General features: G+C 41.5%; 1 protein-coding gene across 1 annotated transcript in view; it reads left to right on the plus strand.

The window, feature by feature from the left end:
• Positions 1–23636, plus strand: part of Wdr72 (WD repeat domain 72) — a 160619-nt gene that overhangs the window by 84249 nt on the left and 52734 nt on the right. Inside the window, exons 16-17 of the mRNA XM_059267006.1 lie at positions 16–95; positions 1394–1589. Of these exons, the coding sequence (XP_059122989.1) occupies positions 16–95; positions 1394–1589 (276 nt within the window). The remainder of the gene's footprint in view (positions 1–15; positions 96–1393; positions 1590–23636) is intronic.

Genomic DNA, 23636 nt, shown 5'->3' on the forward strand with positions numbered 1-23636 from the left:
TCTCTGCATTTCTAGGTAGGAATGAGTATCACACACCTGAGGCTGACATCTCACTTCTGAAGCTAATCTCCTGTTGGAGAGACCAGGCTGTACAGGTATGATATCGTCTACATGCCTCATGCCATTAGAGGAGATTCCTGCTACTAAGATCCAGTGAATCCCCTCTTCCCTGAGAATGCAAGTAGGCAGTTATTCTTATCCTGAAAGATGACTTTCTAGAACATTCCCTTCACCAAGCCTCAAGTATGGACAGGGATCAGACAAAGCATAGAGGTGCCCCATAAGGATACACAAAGGTGGGTGCAGAGAAGAGTAGCCAGAAGAGGTGGGGTCATCCTAGCAGAGGTAACTCCTTGTCTGATGTGAATTCTCTTGGAAGCAGATTAGTTGTTATTGGGGTTGTGACTTTAATTGGCCATTTCCTTATGTGAAATTAGGTGATTTAGAGAGCAGCTTTGTATGATGTCCTATTCACATCTCTCTTCCAACTTCTTTGGGTCCCTGGTGGCTGCTGGTAGGTCTGAACATTGCACAAATTTTCTGCACCATCTGAGAAACGTGAAAACAGTATCATTAGGTAAAGTAATTAAAAACCCTTCTCACGTGCCCTTTCAGAATCTTACATTTTCCAAAGAATACAAGGCTGGTGTTTGCGCCCAGACCTTTTCTTTATTACATTTTATTTTTTACTGTTATTAGTTTACAGTGTCACACATGTGTGTCATGAATAATGACCACTGTCACCTCCACCCCCCTACCACTCTTGTCCACCCTGCCTCCTCTCTGAAGATCTCCCTCTCATGTTCCTGCCTGTTTGATTGGCTTTATGACCTGATAAGATTAATCAGGGCCATCTGTGTGACCAGGGGTGTGGAGACTGTTGGACTCAGCTACAGGCACACACCTAAGGACAGTGATGTCCTTCTCCCAGAATGTATCAATAGCTCATAGTTCAGAGGTGAAAGATAGAACCCTTAAGCCTCTCCCCCTGTCCTGACTGATGGTTGATAGGGTAGGTCTGGTGTGGGCCCAGTGCAGGTAACTACAGTTGATAGTTGCTTGGGTCTACTGATTGGCACCTTGTAGCCCTTCGCCTGCCTTTTGGCTCTCCCCACTTGCTCTTTTGCAATATTCTCTGAGCCTTGGGGGTGGGGGTGGGGGTGGTATAAGTAACTTATTTAAGGCTGGATCCACATCTGCAGGTGGGGCATCTGTGAGTCTCTGCATCATTACTGTTACTCATAAGGAGAGATGTTTGATGTTACTTTTAGCATAATGGGATGGTATTATTTATGGAAAAACTCAAAGTTCTGGGCTTTGGATGCTTTTTTTACAAGACTGCTAATAATTTGGAATAATATTATATAATTCATGAAAATAAAAACTGTCCCAGGTAACTGAAGCAATACAAGCTGTCCTCTTGGCTGAAGTTCAACAGCACATGAAGAGTTTTAGAAATCCACCCATCAGTAGTCAACCAGATCCGGTGGCAGAGCACACCATTTGTGAAAGGCTGCGGATCTCGCCGAAGATGGGGTGGACTGAAGAAATAGAGCTATCATATGTGGGAAACTCCTCCCCTCTGAAAAGTAAGTGAGCGGTTTACCTGTGTGTTCTTCCAGTGAAGCTTTCCTAGTACTTAGAATGTGTTGGGGAGTATGAATTTACAGTGTATCATTTCCTCAGGACTGGAGCCACAAACTCCATTTCTGACTTATCCTATTAACAGTTTGTTCATATCATTATCAAGAACATCTAATTCTATTGTAGTTATATTTTATAGAAGGAAATTTGTATTGTGTATAAATAAAAACAGAGTGAGGGTGTGGGATTGAAAACTTGAGTTCTAATCTCTAGCACTCTCATAAACATCTCAGCAGTGTTTCTCTATAACCCTGAAGAAAATGTAGGGCTCCATCATGGCTGTCTCATTTCTCATAAGAAAGGAAATCACCAGGTTTCTTGAATGATCTGTACAAGGTGCAGATGGGAAGGAAGCACCAGGAGTCAAGGGATGTGGAAATTAAGTGATGTGTATTTGAACTTCATGACTTGCAACTTGGTCATTTTGCAGTGTCTTCTTGCATTTCATGGTGTGTATTTCATCAGAGGTCTTAATACTTGCACATCTATGCTTCAGGTGAGGTTGGATCACCTTATCTGAGATTACATTTTCACACTGAGTACGTTCATTTCTGAATTGCTTTAGTGAGAAATTGTATAACAAATACGTTTCAGAGAAGGACATTCCCGTTAACGTTTATTTACTCTTATTTTATGTGTATGTGGATTTTGCCTACATGTATGTCTGTGCGTTGTGTGCAGTCAGTGCCTGCAAAGGCCAGAAGAGGCCACTGGACACCCTGGAACTGGAGTTACAAAGAGTTATAAGCTGCTGTGTGGGTGCAGGAAGTTAAACTCGGGTCTTCTGAAGGAGTAGCCAGTGCTTTTAATTGCTAAGCCACCTCTTCAGCCCAAGAATTGTTGTTTTAAATATGGCAAAGGTTTCTGTTATCATACATATTTTGGAAGTTATTTTTCTTTAATAACTTTGTGCATGTGTGTGTGTGTGTGTGTGTGTGTGTGTGTACATGTATGAGGCTGGAGGATGATCTCAGGTATCATTCTTCAGGAACTACCCTTTTTGCTTTCTGAGATGGGTTCCCTCACTAGACCCTAGAACTCACAGGCTAGTCTGGCTGGCAACACACTCTCCTGATCCTCTTGGCCCTGCTTGCCCAGCGCTGGGATTCTAAGCACACACATTCACATGTGGCTTTTCTAGTGGATTCTGGGGATGAAACTCAGGTCATCCTTCCTGCATGGCAAGTACTTTACTGACCAGGTTACTTCCCAGGACCTCACTATACATTTTTACATTGTATATATTAGTTTGAATAATCCAAGGGGTTACATTAAATAAAGCATTTGGCATAGAAGGGGAGGCTTTGTAGATAAAACTGTCATTTTGGAGCTATTGGCCAGATTTAAATTCCTTGTTAAGCTGTGGTGGTTAGGGTGATGCCTCAGAGATGGATACTGAAAATAATCTTTTCACATGTTCCATATCCATTTTTATTCAGAAAATTAAATAACAAAACATGTTGTATTTTGTTTGTTTGTTTGTTTGTTTTTAACATAGAACCATGTAATTGTCATATGCATCTATTGAACAGGAAATTGAGTTGCTCTGTCTTTCAGGGCAGGAATGGGCGTCCTCTGTCTACAAAGCTAGAAGGGAAATCTGTCTAACTAAAGGAAAAATTTGATGTATAACTAAGTATATCATAAGGAATAGCTCCCTTAACTGTACTTATGTACTAAATGTACCTTCATTTAGCCTTAGTAGGGTCTCTATGCCCAAGTGAGAAGTTCTTTCTGGTCACAACATTGCCTAGAAAATCTCCATGTGATGCTGAATTAGCAAGAAGCAGAAATACAAAGGGACACAACATGGGAGATGTGTGTCAGGAGCATCTAAGGTCCTTTCTCTTCCAGAATAACAGTGGCAATGATAATGCCCATTCATACAGTTTAGTGTGTTCAGAATTCTTTGTATAGTCTAACTTATTTAATAACATTCTATGAGACATGTATATTTTCACACCATTATGCTGTATGTATGCCAAACCAAACCAACCAACCAACCCATCTGTGATGTATGATGACTGAAGAGAGCTCACCTGCCCCCCCATACACATTCATAACTGGCATCATACTAGATGAGGAAGAAACCATCTTTGATACGCTCATCACTTTTCTGCATTATAGTACTAGAAATTTCTTCATTATAGTACAAGAAATTTCATCAAGCAAGAGAAAGAAATAAAAGACTTGCAAATATGAGAGAAAGAGAAATTACCTCTGTTTTCAAAAAGACTCCACCAAGATTGTTAGAGCTAATGAATGAATCCAGTAAAGTTACAGGATGCAAGATAAATATAAAAAATGGTAGGTCTTTTATATAACAATAATGACTTTGCTACAGAGGAAATGATGAAAGCAATCCCATTAGGGAAGAGTGCCAAAGTATTTTATTATTAATTGGTTCACTATAATTATATGTTTATAATGATAATCCCTAGGAATAAGCTTAACCAGGAAAGTAAAAGATGTTCATAATAAAAATTAAGAAACACTGATGAAAGAAAGATATATATTAAAACATGGACAGACCTTCCATGTTCATGGATAGGAAGAACTAACAAATTCTTCACTACATGGTGTTGGGAAAGCTGTTTCAGTCCCTGAAGAAGGTTGAAACTGAAGTCCATTGCTCACCCTGTACAAAAATTAGATCAGTGTCAACGGTGTAAGATCTGATAATCTGAAACCATTACTGAAACAGAGAGTGTGCACATCAAGATATAGGCATGGATGCCAGTTTCAAGATAGGACTCTGAAAGCACAAGAGGCCAAAATGAGCACTATACCAAGTGGGACTGTACCAAACTAGACAGCAAAAGCAATAGCACAGTAAAGAGAAAGCAGAAGAAAGGGAGTAATTATGTGCCAACTATTCATCTGACAGAGGGTTGATATCCAGAATATGTGAAGAACTCTAATGTTTAACAAAACAAAGAATCTAGTAGAAATATGGAAGAAGGATCTGAATAGTTCTAGAAAGAAAAAAAAATAGAAATGACCAGTAAATGTATGAACATTACTGAATATCATCACTGTGTTATTGACTATGTCAGAGGAACACAAATCAAAAATGTAAGGAGGTGGAGCTTATCCCACTCAGAATCATTGATCTCATAGAACAAACCTAAGAAACACTGGGTGAGTGTGTGGAGAAAGGGGAATTTGTACACATTGATGGAGATCTGAATTGGTGCAGCTTCTCTGGAAAATAGTATGAAAGCTCCTCAGAAAACTAAAATTAGAATTAACATATGACCCAGCTAACCCACTCACAGGAAATGAAATCTCCATACTATGCCCAGGCTTATTATGACCCTATTCAAAATAAGTAAGATTTGGAGTCAGCCTAGGCTCCCGTCAGCAGATGAGTGGGTAAAGATGATGTGGTATGCAGTACACAGTGGAATGTTACCCAACAATAAAAGACCAAATCCTCTTGTTTGTGGAGAAATAAATAGATTTGTGGACATTATAGTAAGTGAAATAGGCCAGACGCAGAAAGACAAATATCATGTTTCATCTCAAATGCAGAAGCAATTATCAGTCATCCTGAAAGCAGCATGGATGTTACCAGAGAGGAGAACTATGAGGGTCATGAGGATGGAAGAAGGATGAATAGGTAGGATCTACACAAACCACATCCATGTATAGAAAAGTGTGAGTTTCTTTCCTTTAATAAAGACAATTAACGTTTTTTAATCTACAAATACATTATTTATTCTGTTCGCAATAACAAAAGAATAAAAGAAAAAGAGAAAATCTTGCCGTAGACATTACTGGCAATGAGTGATATAGTCACACATAACCCCATACAGTCTGCTTTCCAGGTTAAGTTCTTCAAAGTTTGCATGGCATCAATCTCCAACTGCCCACAGTTGCTCTTCTCATTTCTTTCTCCAGAATGACATGCTCAGTAGGAGGCTTTTTGTGAATGTGTGTGTGTGTGTGTGTGTGTGTGTGTGTGTGTGTGTATGTGTGTGTGTGTGTGGCTTGGGGATTGTTGGTAGTTCACTATGAGATGTCTTCCACAGGCTTTGTTCCCCAGTGGATGGTACTTTTTTGAAGGATGTGGAACCTTTACATGAGGGGCTTCTCTGGGCCATAGGAGTAGATCTCATTTTTAGCTCCATCCCCCGCTTTGCATCTGCTCTCTGCTTCTTTATTTTATTTATTTATTTATTTATTTATTTATTTATTTATTTATTTATTTATTTATTTACTTATTTAATATTTATTGTGTATACAGTGTTCTGCCTGCATGTCTGCCTGCAGACCAGAAGAGGGCACTGGATCTCATTATGGATGGTTGCGAGCCACCATATGGTTGCTGGGAATTGAATTCAGGACCTCTGGAAGAACAGCCAGTGCCCTTAACCGCTGAGCCATCTCTCCAGCCCCCTTTTTATTTTGTTTTACACATCAGTAATTACAAAGCAGCAAAAACCCAGACACTTGACAAGATAGCAGAAATAAAACCCTCTAGACCAGTGGTTCTCAACATGTGGTCATGACCCCTTTGGAGGTCCAAGGACCCTTTCACAGGGGTCACATATCAGATATTCTGCTCATCAGATATTTATATTACAATTCCTAACAGTAGCAAAATTACAGTTATGAAGTAATAAGGAAATAATTTCATGGGTGGGGGTCACTACAACATGAGGAACTCTGTTAAAGGGTTGCAGCATTAGGAAGGTTGAGAACCACTGCTCTAGACCAAATCAATGTGTACATATTAACGCCTAATCTCTACGAAGCTCTGAGTGTGTACTCTTATCAGCCACTGCACCAGCAATGCACTTGATTATAAAGGCTTTACTTTGGAATATAAATTGGTGCTTATGTAGATTTTACTGCTTAAAAAATATCTAGGAAGTTTTGCTGAAAATTACAACTGATAAACATTAGAACATAGAACTGACCTTCAGCAACATAGCAGGATACAAGATCAACTCAAAAAAATCAGTAGCCATCCTATATACAATTGACAAACAGGCCGAGAAGGAAATCAGAGATACATCACCCTTTACAATAGCCACAAATGATATAAAATACCTTGGGGTAACACTAACCAAGCAAGTGAAGGACTTATGTGACAAGAACTTTAAGTACCTGAAAAAAGAAATTGAAGAAGATGTCAGAAAATGGAAAGATCTCCCATGCTCATGGATAGGCAGGACTAACATAGTAAAAATGGCAATTTTACAGAAAGCAATCTACAGATTCAATGCAATCCTCATCAAAATACCAACACAATTCTTCACAGACCTGGAAAGAATAATACTCAACTTCATATGGAAAAACAAAAAACCCAGGATAGCCAAAAGAATCCTGTACAATAAAACAACCTCTGGAGGCATCAAGATCCCTGACCTCAAGCTCTACTATAGAGCTACAGTAATAAAAACAGCTTGGTACTGGCATAAAAACCGACATGTGGACCAATGGAATTGAATTGAAGACGCTGACATTAATCCGCACACCTATGAACATATAATTTTTGACAAAGAAGCCAAAAGTGCACAATGGAAAAAAGAAAGCATCTTCAACAAATGGTTACTGGCATAACTGGATATCAACATGCAGAAGGCTGCAAATAGATCCATATCTATCACCGTGCACAAAACTTAAGTCCAAGTGGATCAAAGACCTCAACATAAATCCAGCTACTCTGAACCTGATAGAAGAGAAAGTAGGAAGTAGTCTTGAATGCATTGGTATAGGAGACCACTTCCTAAATATAACACCAGTAGCTCAGACACTGAGAGAAACAATCAATCAATGGGACCTCTTGAAACCGAGAAGCTTTTGTAGAGCAAAGGACACAGTCAACAAGGCAAAGTGACAGCCTACAGAATGGGAAAAGGTCTTCACCAACCCCACATCTGACAGAGGACTGATATCCAGAATATATAAGGAACTCAAGAAATTAGATATCAAAATGCCCAACAGTCCAATTAAGAAATAGGCTATAAGCCGGGCGGTGGTGGCGCACGCCTTTAATCCCAGCACTCGGGAGGCAGAGCCAGGCGGATCTCTGTGAGTTCGAGGCCAGCCTGGGCTACCAAGTGAGTTCCAGGAAAGGCGCAAAGCTACACAGAGAAACCCTGTCTCGAAAAACCAAAAAAAAAAAAAAAAAAAGAAATAGGCTATAGAACTAAACAGAGAATTCTCAACAGAGGAAACTCAAATGGCTGAAAGACATTTAAGGAATTGCTCAACATCCCTAATTATCAGGGAAATGCAAATCAAAACAACTCTGAGATACCACCTTACGCCTGTCAGAATGGCTAAGATCAAATACACTGAAGACACCTTATGCTGGAGAGGATGTGGAGCTAGGGGAACTCTCCTCCACTGCTGATGGGAATGCAAGCTTGTATAACCACTTTGGAAATCAATATGGTGCTTTCTTAGAAAATTGGGAATCAATCTCCCCCAAGATCCAGCTATACCACTCTTGGGCATATACCCAAGGAATGCTCAATCATACCACAAGGGCACTTGCTCAGCTATGTTCATATCAGCATTGTTTGTAATAGCCAGAACCTGGAAACAACCTAGATGCTCTTCATCTGAAGAATGGATAAATAAAATGTGGTACATATACACAATGGAATACTACTCAGCAGAGAAAAACAATGACATCATGAGGTTTGCAGGCAAATGAATGGATCTAGAAAAAATCATCCTGAGTGAGGTAACCCAGACTCAGAAAGACAAACATGGTATGAACTCACTCATAGGAGGATACTAGATGTGGAATAAGGATGACTGGACTGCTACTCACATCACCAGGGAGGCTACCTGGAAAACAGGACCCCAAGAAAGACACGGGGATCGCCCAATGATGGAGAAATGGATGAGATCTACATGAACAGCTTGGACATGAGTGGGGGTAATGAAGGGCGAGGGTCAAGGGAAAGAGAGCTTGGGGGAGCGGGAGGTCCCAGCTGGATCAAGAATAGAGAGGGAGAACAAGGAATAGGAGACCATGGTAAATGAAGACCATATGAGAATAGGAAGAAGCAAAGTGCTAGAGAGGCCCACAGAAATCCACAAAGATACCCCCACAATAGACTGCTGGCAATGGTTGAGAGACAGCCCAAAGTGACCTACTCTGGTGATAGGATGGCCAAACACCCTAATTGTCGTGCTAGAAACCCCATCCAATGACTGAGGGATCTGGATGCAGAGATCCACGCCTAGGCCCCGGGTGGAGCTCCGGGAGTCCAATTAGCAAGAAAGAGGAGGGTTTATATGAGCGAGAATTGTTGACACCAAGGTTGGATAAAGCACAGGGACAAATAGCCAAACGAATGGAAACACATGAACTATGAACCAATGGCTGAGGGGTCCCCAACTGGATCAGGCCCTCTGAATGGGTGAGACAGTTGATTGGCTTGATCTGTTTAAGAGGCATCCAGGCAGTGGGACTGGGTCATGTCCTCAGTGCATGAGTTGGCTGTTTGAAACCTGGGGCTTATGCAGGGACGCTTGGCTCAGCCTGGGAGGAGGGAACTGGACCTGCTGGACTGAGTCTACCAGGTTGATCTCAGTCTGTGGGGAAGGCTTTGCCCTGGATCAAGTGGGAATGGGGGATTTGCTGGGGGGAAGGGGAGGGGGTCGGGAGGAGGGAGAACAAGGGAATCCGTGGCTGATATGTAGAACTAAATTATATTGTAAAATAAAATAAAATTAATTAATTAATTTTAAAAAAGCCCATAGAACTGAAATGTTAGCTGAAAGGGATAAGCAGTAGGTATGTGGGAGAAATAGAAAACCTTCACGGGCCTACATTAAAATATTTGATAGATCATCTCATTTAAACGTCAAAATATTAATGTTTTCGGTAGATATTAATAGACTAAAATAAGTAAGGCATCTATCATACATTATGTACTTTCTCAAAGACACTAGAGGTAGTTTGGGCTTGATGGATGCCCTGTCTTATTTTTAGCTCATATAAAACTGAGACACCTTATCATTTAGCCTTTGTATCTATAAGCTCTGCTGAATTCCATTGTTGTTTCTGGCTTCCGTGAATTCTCTTAAAGATTCCATTGACCTTGAAAAACAGTTTTCTGCTTTTTTTCCCCTGAAAGTTGTTTCATTTCCCACAGAGGTTAAGACTGATGTTTTCTGTGGTATTATATGAACATCTGGAAATTTTGTCATATTTTTAAATTCAAGTCATCAGAATCCTAGCCTGGCTCAGCTGTCCAGAGATGGTGGTGTCCAGGAACGGAGTTAAGTATTTCCTTGATAAAGGTGTGCAAGCACCATGGCATCGATTATTGTCCACATGGCCATTTAAATTTATTGACAGAGAAAAAGTGATCTAGACTCCCTCGCTGAAATCAATGTGTTTTGTGCTATTGTTCTCTGGAGCTGAGGCCTGCCCCCTGACACAGATCATTCAGGAACAAGGATGGGGCCAATCTGTCTTTTTCTCTCTCAGTGCCTAAGGCACTCTTTCACCTCCTAGCCAGTCGGAAGTATTTATTGAATAGATGAATAAGCAGATGAGCAGTGGGAACTTTTGTTCTCCTAGTTAGTAAGAAAGGGCATGGTAGAGCAGTCAGTTGATCTCTGTGCTTTAGCAGCCAGAATTGATGTTGATACACACTGAAGTTTGTGTTTTCCTAGAGACATCATCCAAGGGGCATGTTCTGTACACAGAACAGATTTACACACAGGCACACAGACACACACAGACACACACACACACACACACACACACACACACACACACACACACAGGGATACAAACACAGGAGTCTAGATGACCACTCTTCCTGACAGTTACTCATGTATCTATTTTTCACTATTTGTTCATATACCCATTTTACTGTGATCTGAAGTTGAACAGAACATGGCCCTAGCCTGGCCAGGTTGTCCTCTCATTCCTTATTAAAGAATTCATGCCTCAATATGGGTTTCCCAATGTTCGTCCAACCCTGTGCTGTGCCTCCACAGGAACTTCTGGCTTGTTCTAATGTCTAGCTAAAGTAGAACCTTCACAACCTAGGAGGCCTGGGTCAGCTCGTTCTAGACTCCTTATGTAGCTAAGAATGACCTTGAACTGTATTTTCTTCCAGATTTTTTTTATTAATGTGTCTTGGTGTGTATCTGTATGTGTATGTCATAAGCACAAGAGCAGTTGCCTATAAAGGCCAGAAGAAGGTATGAGTCTCTTGGAGCTGGAGTCATAGATGGTTATGAGCTTCTGCTGTGGGTGCTGGGAACCAAACTCAGGTGCTTTCCAAGAGTGGCAAATGTTCTTAACCACTGAACCATCTTTCCAGCCCCACCCCACCGCTTTTATGAGGCTGGCCACATTTGTCAAGCCGTTTAATGTAATTCCATCAGATAATACCGGTATGAATTCCAACCTCAGAAAATAATATTGGTGTAATTAAGGATGAAGGTCCTTGAGCAAAAAGCAGACATTGAGTGAGTTTTGTACTTTCTGCAGGTAGCACAATGTGGAGAAGCACAGGGTGATTTCTAGGGGAGGATCAGCTACAAGGGAAATGGCCCACTGGTCCCTATGCCCTGGAAACCTGTTCGCATGAGAAAGTGGATTGTCTTCCTGACTTAATCTTCATTTTTTCATTTTAATTGTGTGATAAATTTGTCCTGTTTTCAACCTTGGAATGATCTGGAGAGGTTTAGAATGCCTTATTAAGCCTTTGCTATGTCTAAGGTTCAGGGTCAGATACAGATTTTCAACTGTGCCACTTGCACAGTGCTGGATGGACACCCTTCTAAAATGCTATGAACCACCCGACACTGAAGTTGCTCATGTATACAGCTCTATCCCCTACCATTTCAGGATCCCAGGGGGTAGAAGATGTAACTAATCTTGTGCTCCTAGCAGCAGACAGACCTCCTAGTATAGGGCAAGGGATTCTTATATATTGTTACAGGAAGGAACCAGTGGCTAATGAGTGTCTGTGGCAGGCACATATCAGTGAACTCTGATCCAAGAAAGAAGAAATGTAAAGTGACAAGTTACTTGTCCATAACTAGAAAGAGAATGGAAGTGGCCATTACAGAGATGACTGTTCTAGTCTGAAGTGTAAGCTCAGGGGCACTTATTTAAATCTGCCTGCTTAGTTCAAGAGAAATTTACCTATAGACAGGAAAAAATAACCTTATGGTATTTGAAGGAAACCAGATAATACATATTAAGCCTCCTGAGACTAAGGTGCAATATGAAGCACTATATATATATATATATATATATATATATATATATATATATATGGCAAATATTACATACGTATATACATATACATACACACACATATATATAATACATATATACATACACACGCACACACACACACACACACACACACACACACACACACACACACATTTGTCCTCTGCTGAATTTTGTTTGCCTCCATGCAGTGGTTCCCCCTGCTGGAGAACCACTCTTTAAGGAAAATTTTTTTAGGTAGTCTGATGTTGCTCTGCATCTGTCCTTTCCCAATAACATCCCACTAACTCGGAGAGTTCCTTTTTCAGCTCCCTTGTGTCAGCTCCTTCCTCCATGCCCAACTGCTAACTCCCCAACCTGACTGCAGTTGTCTCCACCCACAGGGAAAGGGTCTCTCATCCCATGCACCTGCTCCTAGCCCAGAGTCCTCAGATCTTACACACAAGGTCACCATGGAGACAGGAAGTCTTTGCACAATTAAGCCCTGTCCCCAAAGGATCATTAAAGAAAATTCCATGATTTTCAATTGAATTGTGCTTTATTATGTAATACAGAATATATTAAGGGCATCTTGAGTTTAAAAACTAGTGTGACATTTCCCAATCTGTGAACTGATAGTGGAAATTGAAGGGAAATAATGGGCACAATGATGTCATCTGCACATAGGGTCATGTGATACACTAATGATTGGATTGGATTTGTGACTCAAAATGTGCAAGTCCAAAATGCAGCTTAGGATATCCCACTTTTTCATACAGTGTTTTACAGTCACTAATATTTAAAATGTGTTTAAATTATTTTTATAACTTCATTATACTCCTTGCTATATTCAAGGTAAATCCCTTAATGTATCAATGCCAGAATAGAGAATGAGCAGGCTGATCATTCATCCATCCATCTTTTGAACCCATCACCTCTTTGAACATAAGCTAGGCCTTCTCCATTCCAAACTGTGTAGTAAGCATCTGGGAAGAACAGGTTCTAGTTTATAGCTTCTGAAAAGCAGATATCTAAGAACCCAGGAGGATAGTGTGGTATGAGACATTTAAGTTCATGTCTCTGTGGAGACACAAGCATGAGTTTTAAGGGCTCAAGCAGTGGGGGAAATGTGTGATCTGGGGAACCATGTTGTACTCAACATGGAACTGAGCACTGTTTAAACCCTTCTTTTGAAGGGAGGACTCACCCCACCATGAGGTAGGTGACACCTGGTTGCTTACAACCCTGGTTATCGCCTTCAGGATCTGTCCCCAAATGGGATCAAAGTACACTCCTTGGGACAATGGATAAGCAGAGTGACAAGGCCAGCCTGTGCGGACTGTAGGACTCCATTAGCAGCCATCTTTGTTATGGAGTTTCCATTAGGTGGGTGGATGGCTTGCGAGGTCTGCACGGTGAAGAGAGCTCTCCTCTTGCCCAGGTCTATGTGTGCTCTTCTTTTCTGAGAGATGCTACTTTCCGGTCAGCCTTTGTTGCTCTAACTCCACTTCTAGAAGGACCCATCTGACACCAGTAGGAAAAACAGCATGAGAAGGGAAGGTTGCCAGGACAATCATGGAAGCAGGCCACCAAGACCTGGTCAGAATAGGGGAAGCATGGCTAGAGCAGGGTAGGGAAAACCAGGACCTGGTGGACAAAGCTTCTGATGTGGAGCTGAAAGATCCAGACAATCCTAAGATGTATCATCTAGGGAGAACGCAGACATTTCCAACACTAAGAAACAGGAGACCCATACATTTCAAAATTTATCAAATTATCCTTATTTTTGGCCCTTTCCTTGTAAAGTAACACTTGTTTATGAACTTGATGTCCTTATTAGTTTTTCTTTTTTCATATCTTTATGACCTCAGGAAGGGTTTATTTGGCTTATACCCCCAGGTCACTGTCTATCATTAAGAGATATCAGGTCAGGCACTCAAGGCAGGAACTTGGAGGCAGGCTCCATGGCAGAATACCACTTGATGGCTCACTCACAAGCCCTTGCTTAGCCACATTTCTTACATAGCCCAGGACTGCCTGCCTAGATATCGTGCTGCCCACAATGGTCATTTAATAATCAAGATAATCCCTCATACACATGTCCATGGGGCAATCTGATCTGGGCAATTTCTCAATGGAGATTTTCTTCTCAGATGACTCTAGGCCGTGTCAAATTGAAAACTAAAGCGAACAAGGACAACTAGAGGCAGCATTGGTGCTTCATGTCCCATAAGAAAGGTATTTTCTTCATATTACATAAAAGAAGGAAATTTTACCTCCTTAATTTTAATCCAAACAATGGCCAAAGCTCTTTGTGATCACCAGAGCTCAGATCTCATCAGCAACACTGCCCGTGTGTGGCTGTGGGTCTTGGCACAAGTCTCTCCTCTTTTGCTTCATGACTACTTCAAATTAGTTTCCTTCTGATCCACATCTAATGTTTGCCCCAACTTCTGTCCAATGATTTGGTTTGATGTCTCATCTCTTTCAGCTTCATTTGAGATGTTTGTAACTTATAGACACCATTAATGTTGTGTTCATAGTTTTTAAACATGGACTTATGTAGACATTATTCATCATTTTTGAAATCAGACATCCTGAATTGAAGCACTAACAAGTCCTTAAGTGTTTGCTCTTTGAAAATTTCCAGATATTGCCTCTATTATTTCTCTTTACCACATGAAACCTTCTTGATTTTATGAATGGAATTTAGCAAAGCAAGGTTATATTGAAGTATGCAGTTTGATATTTTTAAGTTGATATCCATGAATAGACTCCATGGTTAAACCTTATGATCTATATCTTGAAACCATCTACTAAGTCCCAGAGTTATTACACCATTTACTTCTCCTATGCCATTGATTTCTATGTCTTTCAAACTTCTGAGATTGAGTGGTCTCAGTTATTTATTTTTTTTAACCTGACACTCTTGCAGCATGCAAATGTTTCAGAACGTTATGGCAAAGTACCTATAACACGGTAGAGACTTGCCTGACCACCTGTGTGTATCAGTGGCATACCTGGTTCTCATCCTCCCAGAAGAGAGTGAAACCAATGGATGGCTTTCCCTTTGCTGTGGAAAGTGTTTGATGCTGGCTGCTGCATCGGGGTGGGGCTAGTTAGACTTTCCTCATGGATCTCAATCTCAAGCTTTCCCAGAAGTGAAGTCAATTCAAAATATCCCAGAGAAACAACAAGTCCAGGACTCCCAAGTATCCATTTACCATTATTTCCAGGTAGCATGTGACCAGCCGATTAGCAAGCCTTTCCTGGTCTGGCCAAATACTTCCATTTTCTAAAGCCTCAGTTGTTCTCGACCTTCTAATGCTGCGACACTTTAATACAGTTCCTCATGTTGCAGTGGCCACCAACTATAAAGTTATTTTCATGGCTACTTCATAATTGTAACTTTGTTACTGTTATGAATCATAATGTAAATATTTTTGGAGAGAGAGTTTTGCCAAAGGGATTGCGACCTACATGTTGAGAGCCACTGTTTTAATAATGGTAAAAATGGTTTTGTTTTTGTTTTTCATTTAATTACCAAGTGAAGTGATTCTCTGCCCCTTTTGTTCAGCGAACAATTAGGGCATGTTGGCCTAGCTTGCTAGCTCCCCTATGCTGACCTGAACTCTTAGAGCATGCCATCAGACTAGAATCCTATACTCCTATTGGGCAATCCCAGAGTTGTGGGGTTTTTTGTTTTTCGTTTTGTTTTAAGTGATGCTATTTCACAGGGTAGGATGGGAAGGATGGAGTTTTTCCAAAAGAGTGAGTCTACTTATGCATGAAAAATGAATTTCTTTCTGGGTTAACTCTCACCTTTCCCAAGGAAAATTTTCCTATTTCTCTATTTCCAATGGTGCTTTTTAAGTGAAAACAAACATTTAGAAGACTGAGTTACATTTTCCCACTGTCAGTGGCAACCCACTGCCAATGTGTTCATTTTTATAAATGCCTAGTGTATATATTAGTCAAAATGATAGTTCGATAAATGCAATGTTTTCATAAATTGAAAATAATCATTGCATTGGCCCCCACAGTAAATTTGTTTTAAATATTAGTTTATTATATGTGTTGGCTTGTATTACAAATATTTCCAGTAAGCAAACACAAATCATTTTTATATTTAGCATTTAAAATGTATCTTAACTTGACCATTAAATCATCTATTAAATATTCAATTAAAGTGGGGTTTGAACCTTTTATTTTATTTTATTTTTTTAATTCGTGGTCAGGTATTCGGGAAGCAAGCTGGTAAGATGTTCCTGGTGCACAATTTGCCTCATCCCTTGTTCTGTGTGTTTTGTCAGAGAATGCCTTAATGTAACAGAAATCAGATTTGGTGTGTATTTTTACACCAAATCAAATTGTACAGGCGCCACCCTCCACTTGCTCCAAAACAGGAGAAAGGATTAGATTCCACCATGGTTTAGCTTAAGAAAGCCATGCCGCTCCGGAAGAAGCCTATGCTGAGAGAGCAGGAGTGTTTACTGGAAACCGTGTCCCATAGCACCCAGTGCAGAGCTGGACTTAGTAAGTTTACTCCTCTGGAATTCCGACTCCTCCTGGAATGTTACAGTATGTGGCTTTTCTGGTTATTCTGCAGGCGTAAATCACACATAGAAAAGATGTTGAAAAGATGTAAGAATGAAACTGTGGTCCAGTGCTGACTGATTGTGAAAAGCACTTAGGCGCACCCTTGATAACGGCACGGAGAGGGGGAGGCGTCCTGAGCTGTCATCTTTATTATGGTTGGCAGGCTTCCCTTCCCTGCGGCATTCAGTAGAGCCCCCTCCCTCCCTCCCCAAGCCTCACTTTTCCAAGTTCACCAACCATAATTATAAATTACAGCCTTTCTAATCTGTTATTTTAAGGTATAGCATTAATACCTTTTCTCAAATCCAGAAATAAAAAAAAAAAAAAATCAGTAAAACTTCATACGGTTTATATGGGGCAAAGTGCCACAATACATCACAAGTTCTCACACTTTACAGCCAATTCCTGGAGGTGAGAGCTGTTTGCTGTCCTCATAGACAGGGCTGTTTAAATACCGGAGGAGGGGCAAAGAGGTGGCTCAGTGGTAGGTGCGTTTGCTGCTCTTGCAGAGGACCTGGGTTCAGTTTCCACGACCCCTACGGGGAGGCTCAAAACCACCTGTCACTCCAGTTCCAGAGGATTCAGTACTCTCTGCCCTCTGCATGCACATGGTGCATATAACTCACATAGGCACATACATGTAAATAAAATTAAATAAATCTTTAAAAAAATTAATGATGGAAAAATACCAAGCAAGCTATTCCTGCACTGTGTGGTAAACTAGGTTGTTCCCATTGTTATTCGGAGTCATTGTTCGAGATCGTTCTCTATAGCTATAATTTGAGATTTTGCAAAATACTAGATAAATAGGTCATTTCATCCATAGCTTCCATTTTACATATGAAAAACACAGAAATTTCTAAAGAGTCCTTCCAGTGACTAATGCCCTTGTCTTATTTCAGAAATGATCAAAATTGCAATTTTAAAACTGTCTTCCATATCTGAACCACCTATAAAAAATGAAATAACTAATGCAGAAAATTATTTCTTATTTGATAAATTTATAATTATGTATTTCTAGTAATTTGTATTTTGTGATATTAAATTTTGGGATGGGGCACATTTCAATGAAGTATGTGATCTGAAATGAGGCAGTTATGACAGTCATGTCAATTTTTGGTCTCAACATTAAATTTATTTTTCACTGAGGCAGTGTCTCAGATAGCTCAGGTTGGCCTATGACCACCTTGAACTTCTGATCCTTTTCTTCCACCTCCTAAGCCCTGGGATTATAGGCTCACCCTAGCATGCCTGGCTCATATGATGCTGGGGGTCAAACCCCAGGCTTTGTACGTGTTAAGCAAGCTCTTTACCTTCTGACCCTAAAATTCATTTTGATGCGTAGTAGGGAAAACTTCTGAATTATCTTGGTAAGCAGAGGCACATTTCATCAACAGAGTTTGATTGGAGAATTTTGCATGAACAAAATTTCTTTAAGCTAACATTTTCACATACACACATACACACACACACACACACACACACACACACACACATCTTCTGTTCTCAGTGGTGGATCTTATAAATTAAAAAGTAAAAACAGATTCATCTTGGGTCTATAGGAGAATAATTTTTGGCAGTAAAAATCCATGTTTTTTTCTGAGTTTAATAAGAAATAGCATAAAATTTGCATTAAAAATGAACTTATTTAACAATAGCTACAGTAAAATTTTGAAAACATAATTTGAGCCAGACCCATAAATCTCTATAAAAACTGCAGAGAATCCATGTAAGGAGCACGTCTGCAGGTTTCTCCTGCACAAGTCTGAGCTCCTGGTACAGAAGTGGCAATGTTAGAAATGTTTGCCAAATACCCGACTGTTTCATGTTCCCACTTTAGTTGAACATGAAAAAAGAAAGGGCTGGGAGCTGCTTCCATTGGTAAAATGATTGAGACACATTCAAGCTTGAGAACCTGGTTCCCAGCACCCATATGAAAACAAGCCAGGCCTATGACATGTGGTTGTAACTCCAGCTGTGGGAAGGGAAAACAGGCAGGTCCCTGCAGCTTGCTGGCCAGCTGTCCTAGTTGAATAAGTGACCCCAGGCCAGAGAAACAAAAACAGAAGCTGACCAACCCTAAGGGATGCCACCCAAGCTTATCCTCTGGCCTCCACATTCGAGCACCACATGTGCACACACACCAAAAGGGGCTCATGGTGTGATCTGAATAACACGAATTATTGCATGTGTCAAGATTCTAACCATACTCCTTCAAATGAGCCCTTGCATTCTTCACTGGTCCCTGATAGGCTGCGGAGGCTGTGTACCGTGTTAGTGCCCAGCTTATGCCAAGCAAGCTGTCGGCTCACAGAGAGAGGAGTTCCAGGAAGTCGCTGGGGCCTTTTTCCAATAACACTCTCTGGCATGCAGACCATACAAGGCTCTTTTGCAAATGGCTATTGCAGTGAGATCATGATGAGATTTCCTAGAATTACATGCAATTCTTTTCACTAAAATTTCTAACTTCAAAACTTTCTATAAAATTGTAGACTTCCGTCCTCTTCCTTCCTGCCACATAAGCAGAAGTCAGTGCATCCCAGCTCCCTCTGCCAAGACATCAAAGGGCTTAAGTCACTTGGATACAGGCTTTAAAAATTATGATTTAAATGTTTTATTATTACATTTATTTCTTTGTGGTGTATGTGTGGTGTGCCATGGCACTTGTGTGGAGGACAGCTATGAGAATCTGTCATCTCTTTCTGCCACCACGAGTGAACTGAACTTAGTTTATCACGCTCAGTGCTTTTACCACCGAGTCATCCAACTACTGCATTACTTTAAATGTGCATCTCTTTGTTTTAGATTTTAGGCTTCAGGTCTGTCGGATCTTTGTGTCTTATTTCAGATATTTCATAAACACAGGAGCACTAAATAGCTACCTCTGTAAATTCTCTTAGTCCTCAGCAATCACTGAGAGTTCATGGTAGGAATGGTGTGCAGTGCTCTGCAGCCAGGGTGACCCCAGGACAGACTGGCCTTTCTGAGCCTTGAGCAGCTGTGAGGGTTGAAAGTCCCTCCAGGTTTAGGTACAACTCAAAAGGAAGGTGCTTTCCTGTGTCCTTCCTCCTCGGGATTCCTTTGTATTCCAGCAAGGCTAGAATTGCCTTCTGGCCCATCCACCATTCAGTCACTTGTCTTCCATCACTAAAGAGACCCCCGTTATCAAATCTGTCACCATTAACTCCCCTATGTCAGCTCTCCATGGGTGCAGTGTCTTCTAACAAGTAAGCACATAGGCTCACCAGGGGCCAGGCCACACACTTGTCTCCTCAAAAGGATGGAGATCAGGAACCACAGCTTGCCTACAAGGCAGCAGTGGGCTGGAACTGGGTCCATCACCTTGCTCAGCAGCCTCACATCTCTTGCAAGGACCCCGTAAGCACAGCTAGCCAAGTGCACTTGCAGGAAAGTTCAAGTGTATAAAATTTGTAGGCCAGGCAGTGGTGGCGCACACCTTTAATCCCAAGACTCGGGAGGTAGAGCGAGGTGGATCTCTATGAGTTTGAGGCCAGCCTGGTCTACAGAGCGAGATCCAGGACAGGCACCAAAAGTACAAGGAGAAACCCTGTCTCAAACACACCCCCCACCCCCCCACCCCCACCCCCGCTCAGAAAAAATTTGGTGTGTATGGCATACTCAAAGTCCCCTTGGTCTGGATGTAACTACCAATAAAGGTTAACTTTTACAATGAATCTTATCAAGTTGGCATGGTGGCACACACCTTTAATCCCAGCATTTGGGAGGCAGAGGCAGGTGGATCTCTATGAGTTTGAGGCCAGCCTGGTCTGCAAAATGAGCTCAGGACACCTAGAGCTACATAGTAAACCCTATCTCAAAAAAAAGAAAGAAAGAAGGAAGGAGGGAGGGTAGGAGGGAGAGGGGGAGGGAATGGAAAAAAGAGAAGAAAAGAGGAACAATGAACCCTGTAGCCTGGGGACATGAATGGCATAGGAATGCAGAAAGGGAAAACATTTTTATTTTAAATTTTGATTCTTTGGTCATGGGTAACTTTCCCTTTCTCTTTGGATAAAGCACATTTCATAAAAATGGTATGTAAGGATCCTTAACAAGCCACCTTTGGGGCCTCTCTAGTCTTACCTTACCCTCCACCTCTTACCTCCAAGTCTGCAACTCATCCCAACCAAACATTCTTATTTGTCCTAGAGGTATGCTGTCTGTGGTTTCATAATGCTCCACCACTAGCTTATGTATTTGTTTCAAACGTTCTGTGTGCCTCCCCCGAGCTAAGCACCGAGCAAGGGCCCCGGTGTACAGAAGTGACAGATTCAGCACCATTGGTTCTTCATCACAGTGCTTAGCATCCCCTCCCGTCTTCCATTTTGTGTCCCAGGCATTTTCTGGGACATTTATTACGGTCCTCAGTATAGGTCAAGTGGCCTGCCCAGTATCACGCCTCTGGCTACCACACATTATGTGTGCCTGGTGCCTTGTTTATCCTAAGGAGAAGATCCTGTATCCTACTTCTTACCAGTATCATGTCCAGTGTTTCCATCGGGACAGGCTCCTGGAAGACACTCAACAAACATTTGAGCAGACAAATGCCAGGAGATTCTAGAACTGCAATGTATATTTTAAATTGGACAGTCTGCTTCTCAAGCAAAACTTCTCAAGTCCTGTTAGATCAGTGGTTCTCAACCTTCCTAATGCTGTGACCCTTTAATACAGTTCCTCATGTTGTGGTGACTGCCTCCCCAACCATAAAATTATTTTTGTTGCTGCTTCATAACTGCAATGTTGCTACTGTTGTGAATCATAATGTAAACATCTGTGTTTTCTGATGGTCTTAGGCAACCCCTGTGAAAGGGTTGTTCAACACCCCAAAGGGGTCATGACCTACAGGGTGAGAACCACTGTGTTGGAAGCAATGAGCAAGATATTTGGGATCAAGTGTGGTACCATACATCTGTAATCCCAACATTTAGGAGGCTGAGACAGGCAAATGGTGAGATCAAGCCCAGCCTGGACCACAAAGCCAGGCATCAGGTCACAAAGGCGGCTGCACTGATTGAGGAGAGGATGCCTTAGAAGCCCAGCAGAAGCCCCTTCTCCCCTTTGCTCACGGCTAAGTAACCAGGAGGGTACAATCTCCCATGCCATCTGGTTCAAAGGTTGTTTAAGTTTGCCTGTTTCTTACCAAAGGGCCGTGTGTGCGTCCACCTCTGCATTTTACATTCTGTTTATTTTAAAGCTACTAGGCACGTGACTGTCAAATCTGCAGGCAAGCTTGGCTGTAAACTTTCGATAGGGTGTGGGTCATTCTCCAGCACAGTTTAGGGGAGGGGCTAGTACTCTCTGCTTAATCTGTATTTGGACCTATGCTAGCCAGAGGCACTGTGGAATGTGGACCATTATTTTATTTCTTCCATCTGCTTTGTTCCTACTGGACAGAATGTAGTTCTCAATTTGGCCTGGTAACTATGGAAGGTAAATTGTTTTCCTGTAGGCTGACATGTATGGGTGTGTCTGTGAGGATGAGGATCCTTTCTTTAAATTTATCACATGAATTCCCACATAAAACGGTGCTCTGTCACATAGTCAAATGTCCCTCTAACTGGTTTTCCAAAGGATGCAAGTGTGCTCCTGAACAGGGCACTTTTGATCTCAGCCTTCTGTAAGACCAAAGGACATGGCAGCCAGTCAGAGCTCCAAAGCCCAGACTTTGATTGACTGAGATAATGCAGTCCCAGACATTATTTTTTGATGGCCTGAGCGTACGGAGATAGAATTTGGAATCGGGTAGGTAAATGGAAAGTTAACATGCCCATTTAGGCTTTTTCTCTCAAATATCAAATATCTTAAATGAGCTTTGGAGAGGTGCTGGACCACATTCAATTTGCAATCAGCTTCCTTTAATAAGATTTTGCAGAGCAGGAATTCTTCCTTGCTGATTAAAATGAAAGCCATAAATTTATGAGTCATGCCGACCACATTTCTTGCATAAGAAAGGACAGTGTGCCCACAAGCAGCCCAGAACTTCTAAGTAGTGGCCCAGTCTTTTGAAAGGAATATGGGTTGGTTTTTTTGTTTTGTTTTGTTTCTTTTTGGCAAGGTGTGCCGTTGTGATTCCTATAGATTCTTAAGTCTGGGCATGGGGGCAGGATGTTGCCAAGACAAAGGTTTGCCCTACCCTCAAGTAGCTAGGTTCTGCTTAATTTACATAGTATTTTCCAGAAAACAACAAAACAAGCCCATCTGTTAACTGTTTCACTGTCGACAGCTCCTCAGCTGGTCTCCTTGCTGGTGTCCCGAAGGGTCCCTGAAAGTTGCAGCAGCTGAGATGCCACTCAAGGATGGTTATTGTGAAAGATGAAGGCCCACCAACTGGCCTGCTTCCCTACCTTGCAGTCCAGCACTTTAAAGACAGTCTAGATGAGGATTTGATATCTGATAGATGAAAGCACATAGCCGTGAAAGGCTATCTCGGGTGCATAATTCAAGTGCAACTGCCGAGGGAGGTGGGCAGAGCATGCCTCTAGTTAGGGTTGGGACCAATCTGTCATTAGTTTTATGTGCCACATTGTAGGTACTAGGAAGTTTGGGGATATAAACCTTAGGCGTTTCTCAATAGGGTGACTGCACTAAGGATCCAACCTATTGTTAGAATGGAAACTGTTCTCTCAGTGGCTCCTTAAATGCCTTCTTCCAATCCTGCGTGAGTAGCTGACACCATCTGAGATGGTGGAGAGAGCTAAGTGATCACCCAGCATTAGTCAGCAGTCAACTCTCTCTGTGGCGTGGGCATCTGAGCAGCTGTTAACGCACATAGGTCAACATGTATCCAATTATGGCCATCTATACGCAAGTTCAAATCATTTTCCCATTCTTCAGTTTCAGACACATGCCTGAAATGCTGAGAGCTTTAAACTCTTGTAATTTAATTCTGTCACAGGCTTGTGAATTGGGAACCATTTTATTCACTTTACATTAAAAGAAAGTAAGTTCAGGCCTTCTCTGACAATAAGTGATTTGCCTGCATTTAAAAGCAAAAACACATGGGGGATAAAGTGATGGCTCAGTGGTTAAGAGTGATTATTGCTCTTATAGAGGACCTGAATTCAATTCCCAACATCCCTATCAGGTGGTTCACAACCAACTGCAGCTCCAAATCCAGGGGAATCTACTGCCCTCTTCTGGCTTCATCAGGCACTGCACTCAT

This window comes from Peromyscus eremicus, chromosome 7 (genome assembly GCF_949786415.1).
Source record: "Peromyscus eremicus chromosome 7, PerEre_H2_v1, whole genome shotgun sequence".
In the NCBI taxonomy this organism is placed as follows: domain Eukaryota; kingdom Metazoa; phylum Chordata; class Mammalia; order Rodentia; family Cricetidae; genus Peromyscus; species Peromyscus eremicus.